This window comes from Aulonocara stuartgranti, assembly GCF_965226115.1.
Source record: "Aulonocara stuartgranti genome assembly, chromosome: 18".
NCBI classification, from domain to species: domain Eukaryota; kingdom Metazoa; phylum Chordata; class Actinopteri; order Cichliformes; family Cichlidae; genus Aulonocara; species Aulonocara stuartgranti.
In genome coordinates this window covers 11,387,789-11,401,311 of record NC_138954.1, presented here as the reverse complement: position 1 = coordinate 11,401,311, position 13,523 = coordinate 11,387,789, and the positions used below count along the sequence as shown (strand labels likewise).

General features: G+C 39.3%; 1 protein-coding gene across 4 annotated transcripts in view; it reads left to right on the top strand.

The window, feature by feature from the left end:
* Positions 1-13,523, top strand: part of LOC309693838 (receptor-type tyrosine-protein phosphatase mu) — a 170,196-nt gene that overhangs the window by 86,364 nt on the left and 70,309 nt on the right. For all 4 annotated transcript variants that reach the window (XM_082513415.1, XM_082513413.1, XM_082513414.1 and 1 more), the window contains exons 8-10: positions 3,615-3,923; positions 6,217-6,326; positions 12,206-12,407. In XM_082513415.1, the coding sequence (XP_082369541.1) occupies positions 3,615-3,923; positions 6,217-6,326; positions 12,206-12,407 (621 nt within the window). The remainder of the gene's footprint in view (positions 1-3,614; positions 3,924-6,216; positions 6,327-12,205; positions 12,408-13,523) is intronic.

Below are 13,523 nucleotides of genomic sequence, written 5' to 3'. Positions count from 1 at the left end.
ATGGAAACTCTTTTACACTCATAAGATGGTAAGCACACAAGAGTACACACATGGTCCCCTTTATACAGCCACACACGCCCGCACACACACATTCATCTAGTAGTAAAGTGGCTGTGCTCCAGACATGCCCAATTTGTTTCCTTTCATCCAGGACTAATGTCTTGCTCTTCCCAGGGGCTAAGTGCACCATTTGAAGCCCCCTCTAGGACAGCCAGTTGCAACATGCGGTTATTTGTTGTTGTTGTTGTTGTTGTTGTTGTTGTTTTTATAATTTTTTTTTTAATTTAATGTTTGGCAAAATCATGTTATCGCATGAGCTGCAGTAGCATGTACGCAGGGCCCAATCAAATTAGCAAGATGCAATAATGTGCTGATAATTTCTAAAAACATTATTTAAATGTCAGACTGTAATGACAAAAAATCACTAATAGTTCTATGTAAATGTCAAGTTCAAATTATTCAATTACATCGGTGAGTGTGGGGCAGGTGATAATTTGTCCACCGCTTGGAATACCAATCTGGCTCTCACTGGAGCTCATTCTGAGTGCCCTGGCATAAGATAGACCTCAGTAATTTCCTGCTCCAAGGGATGCTTTCATAGCCATTATTATAACTCTATTCCACTAGAAATATCTGCCATACTGGAGAGATATTGGAGTCATATTTTTAGTACTTTCACCCCAATGTCGCCCTGAGACTGTGATAGCTTGAGAGCATTGTGGGGAGGAAAAAAATGGTATGGATTTTCAGAGCTAGCCCTATTATTCCTTGTTGTTGTTTCTGTTTGTGCTCTTGATACTGAGCCTCTTACTGTTCAGTCAATAAAACTAAACTTGCAGCCACAGTAAACTGGGGTAATAGGCTCATCTCATCAGTTGTCATTCACGGGCCTGTGGGCCCATTTGAGAATGGCTGCATGGTCTTCATCTATTCATGAAGGGACTTATAAAGGATATCAGCCATTCAGCCTGACCTGTTCATTTCAGATTAAGTGAGGGAGGAGGATGCACAGCGTTTTTTTTCCTTTTCCTCTTTCTTCAAAGTCATCCATGACCGGGCTCTAAAACGGATAAGGCACCTTGTTGTTCATGCAAGCAATGAAGTCATTCTGAATCATGGGTTACAAGTTCTGCCACAGATCCTCTCGTTTTACTGCCTCCCTCAGACAGCTGGCATTTGCACTACAGGGAGCCAGTGGGGCAACAAACAATTAGCCTTTTCTCTACAAAACACCAGGCAGAGGCTATAGAATAATTATAAAAGCTGCTTCCAAACGGCCGATGTTCTTTTGTATCTTTCCTGCGACTTGTACACCCAAAAATAAAAAGAATACGTCTAATAATCCTACCCCCAGTAAAACAAATAGACACAAATAAATTAATGTCCCTTCTTCGTGGGGCTACGGCTGTTTCTCAGCACAGTTATATTTTCCACAAGTGCTTCCCATCCTGGCAGCTCTCCATTGGCCCGAATTAGGGTGCAGTGGACATTATCTATGATGTTCCACAAAGATGGGAGTGTGACATTCTCCTTGAACGCTCCAGAAATGAGACTAACTCTCAGTCGCTTGTGCGCGTCTGTTTGAGATTCACACTTTGGTGCATTTGTAACTCTGAGAGCATCTGGTTTAATTTGATTTCTGTGCCTGGCCACCCTGCAATTCTGTGCTTTTAGTGTAACCGTTGCCTACAGAGTGCGGCCAACAGATAGTTCCGCAAATAAAGGGGTTTAAACTTCTATTTTCTGGATGGCTCTCCCAACACTGCAATCGAGTGAAGAAGCCTATTTCTCATTGCCAGTTGCTCCCAGTTTTTCCTTAGAATCTTTTTTTTTTTTTTTTTTTTTTTTTTTTTTTTGTCTGTCTGTTTGTTTGTTTGTTTTTGGAGGGTGTGATTACATTTTCTTAAGTATCACACCACTTTTTATATTATTACTGCATTTTAGTGGCAGAGTAAGACATTCGCTGCAGAGTAAAATTCAGGCTAAGAAATGATAAAACACAAGTAAACCAACACCAGATAGCTCTATATTCTCTCAACTGCTTGTTAAGTCACGATTAAAGCTGTTGGATACGTGTGCTGAATGAGGAATTTTAGTGGAATGTTTACTTTTATTTGAACTATAGTAGCAAATCCGTCTTGAATATATCATAGATGCCATTTTTTCCCTTTTGGAAGGAGATTATGCCTTTTTGTGAGGCATCACATTTGTAGCCTTTTGTATTTCATGTACTATATACTGCACATTGACATCCCTTTCCCAATCTGCCTTCAACTGCTCTTCCTCTGTCTCCTTCAGGCTCTTCTAATGCTATTTCATCCTGTCTGTAAAAGTGCAGGAGAAATCACATCCGTTGTTTCTCCTCGTGAAATCGGCAGGCGTTCGATCTTTCATTCATCAAGGAGCCCTTTTTCCACTTGTACAGGCCCGAGTTTTCACATGTCATGACCTAATTTTTTTTGAAACCGTTCATTTCTACCTTGTAGATTTTCTATAGCACTACTCAAACTCCTGCAAGATCATTTGAAAGGATTCTCGATAAACCTTGAACATTTTATCGCAGTAGTAATACGCTGGATAGCGGAAGATAACAAAAAGAAACGTCTGTGATCATAATGCCAACAGTGTTTGTTGGTTTCTTGCTTGTTTGTTCTGTCTTTCATACAATCTGTAAAAATGAACACCGTGCTCTAGCCTGAGTCCAGTCTCCCTTCACACATCTCTAGAATGTTAAACATGGCTGCCGTGGCCGCCTCTGAATTGCTGGACTGTGTCTCCTGGGGAACGGGGAAATTGAGCTCTGGCTCTTCCTAATAGGTGGTAAAGTGTTAAGTTCCAGAGAAATGGACTGCGAATTTAACCTGGAATGGAAATTGATCCCATTACCTTGTGCTTGGGCTGCTTTCCTCCCGTAGGAAAGGAGGGAGAGAGGGAGTGCAAGAGGGGAAAATAGGTGGGGAAAGGAGAAAGAGAGAGAGAGAAGGAAGGAGAGAGAAAATGGATAAAGTGGAAGAGAAAAGGCAAGGAGACAGTGTATGTGATTAGAGGTGATAGGATAGCGGTGGGGGTTGTGTCCTGCCTGGATTGACAGGTTGGCTGACTCTGTATCAGTGTGGTGCTAATAGCTGACCGCCACTGGGCGAGATGGAAAATAGAGTAGAAAAGGCGGAGGACAAGGCAGAAGAAGCAGAGGAATGGCACGCTCTGAAGGGATGATACACCACCTGCTGAGGGTTTCCAGTGACAGACCTGTGGTGTCTTGGTGCCTTTAGTTGCTGTGAGCCCAAGTTAGCAACGGTAATGGGATTTGGCAATGCTCAGTATCAGTCTGTGCCTTTGAAATTTTAAAATATTTTCTGGAAATATGAACTATAAACAGAAAAAAGTAGTATTTTAATATGAATGAAAGTGTTATGAAAAATCGACTACTGGATTTTATTTTTTTATTTTTTTATTTTTTTTTTTGGCCCAAAGGAAAAGGAGCTTTCTCTAACCCACGTAAACCTCAGTAATTTTGATTTTATTGCATCTGGCCTGAAACACCTGGCATTTAATATGACCCAATTGATTATCTTTATGTAAGTTCACACTTCCTTCTCTTTCGATTTCGCCAGAGCCTATGCACGGCCCACGGAGGCTGGAAGTGGTGGACATCCAGTCCAAACAGGTTACAGTGCGCTGGGAACCTCTGGGCTATAACGTGACCCGCTGCCACAGCTATAACCTTACCGTCCAGTACCGGTACAGAGTAGCCGGCAAGGAGGAGACGCGTGAGGAAGTGTGTTATGACACTCAGAGTCGCGATCCTCAGCACACTATCCACAATCTCTCTCCATTCACCAACCTCAGCGTCAAGCTAGTGCTGCGCAACCCGGAGGGTGTCAAGGAGAGCACAGAGCTGGAGGTTCAGACCGATGAGGATGGTAAGTAACATCAATAGTCCATTTTTTTTTTTCTTAGCTCAACTAGAAAGCCTTACAGGGCAGGAAAAAATAGTTTTACTTTTAGATGATATTTGCATTCTAAAACTCACTGAAACCCAGACATTGCAGACATTTCTGTGTTTGTCAATGTCTATTCCAAAATGAAAGTTGTGGAAATTATGCCGACATCAGTTCAAGATACTTCAACATCATCTAGACATATTTAATTTACTTTTTAACTTCAGAGAGACAAATATTTTCTATTAATGCTTAATAATTTATAATAAAACGAAATGCAGTTTCAACATTCTCAACAGTGGAGGAAAAAAATAACCGTGCACCTCAATTCTGACTCATACTTGTGAGTTCAAGCTTCCCCATTTCTTATCCTACTGAGCTAAACACCAGTTCCATCACTGGATTTGTGATACTGACATTGGGGGTAGAGACGTGGCATTTGTTACAGTCCGATGTGTTAAATTCACTATGCAACAAATGAGACAAAATTTAGTTGCTCATAGGCCACAACAAAGAATGGAGACATGCCAGCGACTGAACAGGGATTACCAGGGGTTTATTATAATAATCATGATTTGTGTAAGTCCATGTCAGTGGTGTAAAGTGGTGCATGGGTCAATTAGCAAAAAAACAATTAAGACAGTAACTCAAAAGAAGAGATGAAGCAAGGCCTCAGAAGGTGGGGTTTAAATAGCCCTGCAGAACACTGGCCAGTTTTTCTGTCATCAAATCACATCACAGAGAGACCACAAAGCACACAGGAAACCTCACACTGGGGTCACCTTGGGTCGTAACAGTGTGTATAAATGTAAATAGCTTAAAAGTCTTATTTTCTTAAGAAATAGGCTCTAAGATTAGTAGGCTGTGTATGTGGAGATGTTGTGTCGCCACCTGTTCACAGACATGTACTATATTAGATGTCATTGTTTCAAAAAAAACAACCCCCCCCCCAAAGACTTGCATTTAATTTCTTCTTTCAATAATCTGATCTTTACTTCTCAAAATGATGGATCTGACTGAATTTACTACTGGATTCTACTGTAGAAAATTCAGTCAGTGTATATGTATGTATATGGCACGCTAACACACTTTCTCTTAACATTTAATAAAAGAAAATGTGTCTTCAACAGCTGAACAACTTGCTTTTGTTATTACAGTTTTGATGTTTCAATCTTTAGGATGTGTAGGTTCTCATCCGATTCACAGCCACAAACAAAGTCTGGGATATTCCAAATATTTTTCAGGAGAGCACAGAAGTCAGACAGTAAGCCTCTGTGTCGGATAGTTGTTTCACCTCCTTGAAAGATGAAAGATCTTCTCTGTTGCCTCAGCAGACACAGGAAATGAACTCTACAGAAGTCTCAAGGAACCCCGGCCGCCAGATAACAGGCTCAGCTGTAGAAAAGAGTCATGTCTGGCTCAGATATCTCTGGTTGGAAACTTGAAAGTGGCAACTGTTTCTCAGTATCTGACTGATATGTGTTTCTGTATGTGTATCTGTGTGCTTAGGGTCCCATGGGAGAAAGTGTACAGGCAGGGTGTAGCTCTAGTTGTGTTCAAGATAAATCTTTAAACCAAAAAAAAAGTACATCTCCACATCAGTCTCTTTCGCTTAAAGAATGAAAGCAATTCACATGAGGGGTTAAATGACTAGATCTCTTTGGCAGTATCTCAGTACAAGTAAACATTGCAGAAAGATTAAGATTCCTGCTGTTCCTGTGGGTTTACAACTTCATCTTTTCTATCCATTTCTATCTGTAAGAAAGTGTTCAGGTTTGCTGTAAAACATGTATAACAGTGTCTTGAGTAACACTGACTTCAAATAATCTTGCAAATTCCAGTTTAAAAAATTGCATTTGACGTTGGCTTTCTCACATTTTTAGCGTGCATCCTTGAAAAGCCTTTTTTGGTATGCACATTAGTTTAAGGTGCTTTGCTTAGTAAATCATAGTGGAAAGGGCTACAGCTGCTTTCATCAACTTTTATTGGCAATAATTTAACTTAAGAAAGGTGAAAAGTGTCAAATATGTGGCAAGAAAATCCTTCTGAGAAAACTTTTTAGAAACTTGTTTCAGTCCTTGAAGATTTCAACTCAGTTTTTGGAAAGCAGTCAATCAATTTCAGTATTTTAAAAAAATAAATTAAAAAACAGGTCAGTTAAAAGCTAATCCGTAGAATAAGGTAAAAAACAATTAAAAGAATAATTGAAAAACAAAACTAAAGTAAACTACTGCTTAATTCGGTAGTTATTACCACATGTACGCATTTCCCACAGTGCCTGGGGCAGTTCCTCTGGAGTCCATTCAGGGCAGTGCCTACGAGGAGAAGATCATCCTGAAGTGGAGAGAACCGGCGCAGACTTACGGGATCATCACTCAGTATGAGGTACTAACACAGTCGCTAGCAACGTGCTTAAGAAACTATCCACGCTTTCGAACAGTAAACAGACTCCTTCGATTTAGCTCATGGCTTTTTGCCTTTTGCCTTGAACACATTTAATTATTATTATTACTATTGTTATTATTATTAGACCACACCTAATGTAGGTTTATGCCAAGGACGCCTTAAATGAACAATATTGCTATTTACCTGAATCATTTTTAAAATTGATTTAGGCAAATTATTTAATGTAAATGTATTTTAATGGAAAAACCTAACTGTTCTCCATGAATTTTCAAATTTACTGTTTCACACAAAAGTGGAAAAACCAGTAAAGCACATTATAAATTTTTGATTAAGATGCCAAATTGTTGTTTTCAGTTGCATTTCAATTGTTTACTTGCTTACCTGAACAGACAATTTTGTTTCAGTGGTAGAACATTACGCTCGATTAATTTCTGAAGTCCAGTGTGCCGGCTCAAACACGGCTGTAAAAACACGGAGTCAGTTAGTAATGGTGTAATTTTTAGTTTTAGGATTCATAATATTTATTCTCTTGTTTTTATGACGGGTGGTCTAATAAATTTGTTAAGCACTGCAAAGTTTAATGTTTTCAAATCATGCGAATTAACTCCAGCCCTACTGATACAATGGGGAAGAAAATAATGTATTCATTGGATTAACATAATTATAAAGTGAGCAAACTGGGCTGACAGCAAAATTCAGCAGGTTGGTTATTGGTTTAGTTATAATATTAGTGTTCACTGATGTTCTCTTTGTTAAGCTTTCGCCCCGAGGATGGATTTTTATAACTTTGATTATCCCTTGTCCTTTGCCTGAGCAAAAGATATTAGTTTAAAATTTTTGTTGTCCAATTGGCTGCCTAGTTTACGAATTAGTGCTAATGATGATTCGTGGCAGCCTCGAGTATAGAGTGCTTTGTGTTTTGCACCAGTCGGGTACTGGTAAATGTCAAATATCAGTAAGTCAGCGTTGTTATTGTGAGTGTCTTATTCTGATGATGTTAGCACTGATGTGCTTTGGTTCAGCCTCACAAAGCTGCTATTTACGCATTAAACTATTAGTCTTTTTATGCTCTTAATTAATACAGAATCATCACAATTGGCTCTTTCAGTACCTACTTAATGTGAACTTATGCCTCGGTAATCTACTTGATGTTTCAGGTCTGTGTTTTGAGGTCATTAAAGTGCAATCATCTTGACTATGCACTGCAGTAAAACAGGTTATAATTAGATCAACCATATTAGCTCTTAGTTATAGCCTACTTGTGGAGCAGGTTAAACCCAAAGCACTATGGAAGATTTACTTTGTTCAGAGTTTTCATAATAATCTTGCTTTAAACAGGCTTTTTTAAATGTAGCGCAGTCCAAATGTGGTCAACTGTACATCTAAACTGCAAGCTTCTATCATCTTCTGTTCTTTAACACATGAATGACCTCTAAAGAATTTTAGATTCATGAACAACCCACATGCATCACAAATCAGCTCTGAGTTGTTGTTGACATTAGACTCCACCGAGCTCCTGTATGCGCTGTCCAGGAGCTTCATAGTCTTGAATAATACAGTCTCCAGACACACTCACACTATATGTACGCATTGATCTTAACCAGCTTAAGGTGGAAGTAATCATCCAGCCTTTCCCACAGATTGATCTTTCTCTGTTGATTTTCCTTCCTGTCCTCGCTTGCACACACTTGGTATTTTGACTAGGTTATCGAGCATCGACAGAAATGTTCCTCACTCACGGAAAGCCGATTGAATAATCCAAATAGAGTTGCTGCATATGTTGCTCCATTTATTGCCATACAATAAGACGACTGAAATGTAAAATACATTTCCCCTCAACAGCACAGGGACATCTGAATCAAAGCGGAGAGATCTAAAGTGAGAAGCATAACAAGACCTTGTTTATTCAAGTGTGTTTAGTGGAGTGTTATGTCTCGCACACGGCTGCATGGCACTAAGAGATGTCAGCTGAGAGCAGGAAAACAATGTCCATAGAAATGGTGGGTTTCCAGTACACTTAATTGCCTTTAGAGCATCATGTTTTAGTTGTTTATCTTTTTAAAAATTTCATAATACAGGTAAAAGCATTTAGAGCCAATAGCACGGCTGCAACGCCACTTTGTCAGGTTCTCGTTTATATTGAGGCGAATGCATTTCAGTTTATGAACCCACTCCATCAATTACATGCTGCAGCTATTATTTCTGTCTTTAAAGCCTTAACAGCATTGTAATGTGCCTAGTAAAAGGAAAGCAATAAGTCACTGACATCCTGCCATTTCCAGGTTTTAATATACATTAAAGCATTATAGATTTTCTAACCTCACCTTGAATCACTTTTATCAGCTTTTATTTTAGAAGAAAAATGGAATTTAATGTAATTTTCGACATAGATCACCAAATCTTGGGGCTTTTAACTTGGTATTGGTCGTGAAATATTGTAGAGAGCAGCCACATGATGTAGTTTGAGCAAAGTACTTGGTGACAGTGGGGAGGAAAACCTCCCATTTAATAGTTAGAAAGCTGCAGTAGAGCCAGGCTCAGGGAGCATGACCATCTGACTCAACTAAATGTCAGATAGTCATGTTCCTCTCTCCTCTTATTCAACTTGTTAAAATAAGAGGAGAGATGAAGGGGGAAAAACGTTAAGCACTGAAAAACAGACTTTATGCACTGTTCAGGTTGGGGAGTAACCACAGATTAGAAACACGGTGCTGATGAGGCAGAAATGTGTGCAGAACGGAGAAATGGAGGAAGCAGAAAGGAAGAGGTACAAACTGTGGGGGAGAGAGAAGACACAAAGTTAATGACATGCAATAGTGGCAATATAAATGCAAGGAGAGTGACAGAGAGGAAAGGTGCTCGGTGTAAAGGGAAGTCCCACTGCAACTTAGGCCTATACCAGCATAACCAAGTGATGGTTCAGGGTCACTTGGGCTGGTCCTGACTATGAGCTTATCAAATTCATCGGTGTCGAAAGAAGAAAAAAAAAATTAAGCCCCAATTTAAAAACGAGGGAGTGTCTGCCTCCTAAACCTCAACTGAGAAGAGCTCCATAAATAAAGACTCTGCCTCCCATTTTACTACAGGAAACACTAGAAACCACAAATGCATCTGTACTCTGAGAGCCAAGTACTTTAATGGTATTTGTGGCATTTAAAATAAATTTTTTTTTAAGGATTCAGTATTTTAAAACTCGCATGGAGAAATGGAGAAAGGAAATCCAGTAAACAAAATGGCACGGGTCCACACTGGAAAATTGCAAAAGGAGAAACCAGCGATGATGAAGAGAAACACAGGACACATGAGATCGCCTGAAAATCCCACAGGCTAACCATACATTTGAGGGCTTTACTACAAAGCAGCATTCAGATCTTAGCCGGGCAGCTTTTCTAGGTCGACTTTAACCTGGATTTCACATTTTTTCAGAGGTGATTTTAATTCACTGAGGTACATCGCCATAGTAACAAACTCTAGACCTACGTTCAAGATTAGAGAGAACAGGATGTTAAAAAGAACAGTCTACAAAGAATATAGATACGTATAAATGAATTGATGTTTTGTTGGGTGATAAAAGAACAATTTCTGTTGATCTGTAAGGTTCTTTGGCAAATGTTTCACTCTGCTGTCTGCAGACCTGTCCGTGTTTGTGACTGGCCCTATGCAACCAATGTGACCACTAACATGGGAACACTCATAGCTACATTTGAAAACCCGGCGTTGACTTGACTGAGTTGATGTATGTGACCACTGATGTTTGGCTAAGTGAAGCCAGATAAGAAAAAGGATGGATATGTTGAGCTTGCTTCATAGTACTGTGCCCTCGGTGAAGAAGGATCATAACGTGCAGATGAAAATTAGATAAGAGGGTAGGAAGAGGACAAAAACGCAAAAAGCTACATGAGATAATCTTCAAAATCAGTCAGAAATTTTGGAATTAGAAATAATGACACAATAATGACACAGGTGGTGGTAGCAAAACAAGAAATGGAAGGAAAAAGAAACGAAAAAAGGATCATAACAAAGACTATGATAGCACTGTTCTGTTAAGATGTAAAGAGGCTTGATCGTTTAGGGCCCCATAAGTGAGGAGTAGGATTTAAATGTATTACATTCTCTGGCCTTCCCAAAGATCCAGTGTAGGGTTTAATATTCACATCACTTCATTTAAAAAGGGATGACAGACAAGTAAAACCTAGAAAGCCGCCGACTCGCTCCAGGTGTCTCCCCTCATCCCACATCCCAGTCTGGTTTTAGAAAAGTAACCCTGAATCTATTCTGCCTGCGTTCTCCAGAAGTTGCTTCTTATAAGTCAAGACCTTGCTTTGATTTGACATTATCAAAGAACTCAAAGTGAAATATATCTAACAAGGCTTGATATCAAAGAGACTTCAGCCCCATTCCTTTTTTGACCAGTGCTCCGTGAATGCTATTTTATTGACAGCTTTTCTGACAGACATGAGCCAACATTTACTGAAAGATATACAGCAGATTTTCTTTTAATTTAAATTCAGCGGCCAATCGTGGCAACACGAACTATTACAAAAATACACTGCATTGTACTAAAGTGTTTTTATAATGTATATTTGACTTATTGTCAATTAAAACTCAACTGATTTTTAAGTGTTTTTTCACAAACAAAATTAAACGAATAGAATTTATGTTCCATTGTTATTTTTGCTTTTTTTCAGAGGTGCTATAGGCATGTCTGTTTATGTCTTTATACGGTCATTTACCTCTGTCAGACACATCTAAACCAGTGTGGTCTGAAAACCGGGATATATATGGTCAAATGGGCCAGTTAATCTTCTTGGATAAGTTCTATTATTTGTTTTCCGTGAGTTATGTTATGGTTTTAAAAGCCTGCCCATATGCCCAGTGTTGACAAGTCATTCCAAATTCCTCTCCTGTAAAGTTATGATATAGGATTTGGCATCACAAGCTCATTTTGGAGACAAAGACTAAATGAGAAAGCCTAGAAGCATTTCAAAACTTGATGGACACAAATTATGCAGCACTCCAAACTCCCTTTGTGTTCCTTAATTGGAATTATAATGGAGGTTTTCCTTTACGAGCAGAGGCATTTTCTTAAAGTGGAACTTTACAGTTATTCAAAATGGATATTAGCAAAAACACTCACCTTAATGCTTCCCTCCAGAGCTCCCTGCTTTCATTAATGGAGAAGGAATACATTAAGTATATTTTCTCTCTCCTTGAAACCACAAGCTTGCATCAGCTTTGCCTTAAAAATATGTACCTATGCTTTTACAGACAATACTAACCCATATAATGAGACAGCGTGTCTCCACAGACCTTTTGTACTTCCCTAATTTTGGAAATAAGCATAAAACCTTGTTGACAAGTCAGAAGCTCATGCACAAAGCAAGACCTTTCAAAAAATTGCTTGAAGCACTGGCTTTAGAATTAAATCCAAATTCCACAGAGCTTTTTTGCATTACATGTGCAAATCATTTCGTCTGTTTCACTGGTGGAAGGCAGCATCCATTTGTATTTGGTGAAATGATTGCATTATTTACTGTATGGGTATTCCTAAATAGGGTGGTAACTCAGGGTCACGCAAGTGAGGAAACGCAGCATGAGACTTTTAAAAAATGCTTCTTGGCATTTTAGACTTGCAGAAGGGAAAAAGACTGGAAAAGTATGATAACACACACACCGCGACTGGGATGCAAAACCGCAAAACGGTAAGGACGTGTACATGATTTAGCTTGGTGAGTCGCTTAAATGCCTAAAATGCAAAATGCGTTTGTGGTATGAATACCAATCTTATTCATGATAAACAGTGCTGAATGCGGAGTACCAGAGGCCACGGTGAGAATGTAAATTTTCTTCCTTCCTAGATTTCCTACAAAGCGGTGAGCTCCTTTGACCCTGAACTGGACCTCTCCAACCAGAGTGGGAAGGTTGTGAAGCTGGGTAACGAGACCACCCACATGTTCACAGGCCTTTACCCGGGATCTACGTATTCCTTCACCCTGCGCGCTAGCACAGCCAAGGGCTATGGCCCCCCTGTCATCACCCAGTTCACCACCAAGATTTCAGGTCAGTGGGGTCAACAGCAAGACCTGTTACAGTGTGGACGATGCCAAACGAGCAGTGTACTGCTTATTGCTTCTAGAGGTCTTATGTCAAAATGTGTGAAAGCAAAATGTTATTTCCTTTCACTCAAACAAACTTGGATTGTTGTGTACTTTGCATGTACTCTTATATTTTGTAGTTCTTTTTTTGTTCTAATTTTTGAAAACTGATGCTTTTTTTAATGTTTCATTTTGCAAATTGCCCAATTTAATAATTTATTTTCAAAAGCAAGCAAAATGCTGACAATTGCAAAAGCAGCATCTGATATAATGTAAATGTATATAAGCCAAGCTGATATAAAAACAGTCCCTACAGACATTAATGGTTGACTGTTTAAAATTACCGTTGTATGATATTGAAATAAAATGTTGCAAACATATTAAAACAGTTAAAAATGTAACACAACCTCATATACAGTATAATTGCTGTTATGCATGAAGGTACCGCGTGTATGAGGTTGTGTCATTCAGTGTGTCACAGGGTCAACTTCGCGCTCGTTGGTTTATTGCCAGGCTCGTGAAAGAAATGGATGCCTTTTAGTCAGGAGATTGATGGGAAACTGAGGTGCTAATCTACAGTGGGGCAAAAAAGTATTTAGTCAGCCACCGATTGTGCAAGTTCCCCCACTTAAAATGATGACAGAGGTCAGTAATTTGCACCAGAGGTACACTTCAACTGTGAGAGACAGAATGTGAAAAAAAAAATCCATGAATTCACATGGTAGGATTTGTAAAGAATTTATTCGTAAATTAGGGTGGAAAATAAGTATTTGGTCACCTCAAACAAGGAAAATCTCTGGCTCTCACAGACCTGTAACGTCTTCTGTAAGAAGCTTTTCTGTCCCCCACTCGTTACCTGTATGAATGGCACCTGTTTGAACTCATCATCTGTATAAAAGACACCTGTCCACAGCCTCAAACAGTCAGACTCCAAACTCCGCCATGGCCAAGACCAAAGAGCTTTCGAAGGACACCAGGAAAAGTATTGTAGACCTGCACCAGACTGGGAAGAGTGAATCTACAATAGGCAAGCAGCTTGGTGTGAAAAAATCAACTGTGGGAGCAATCATCAGAAAATGGA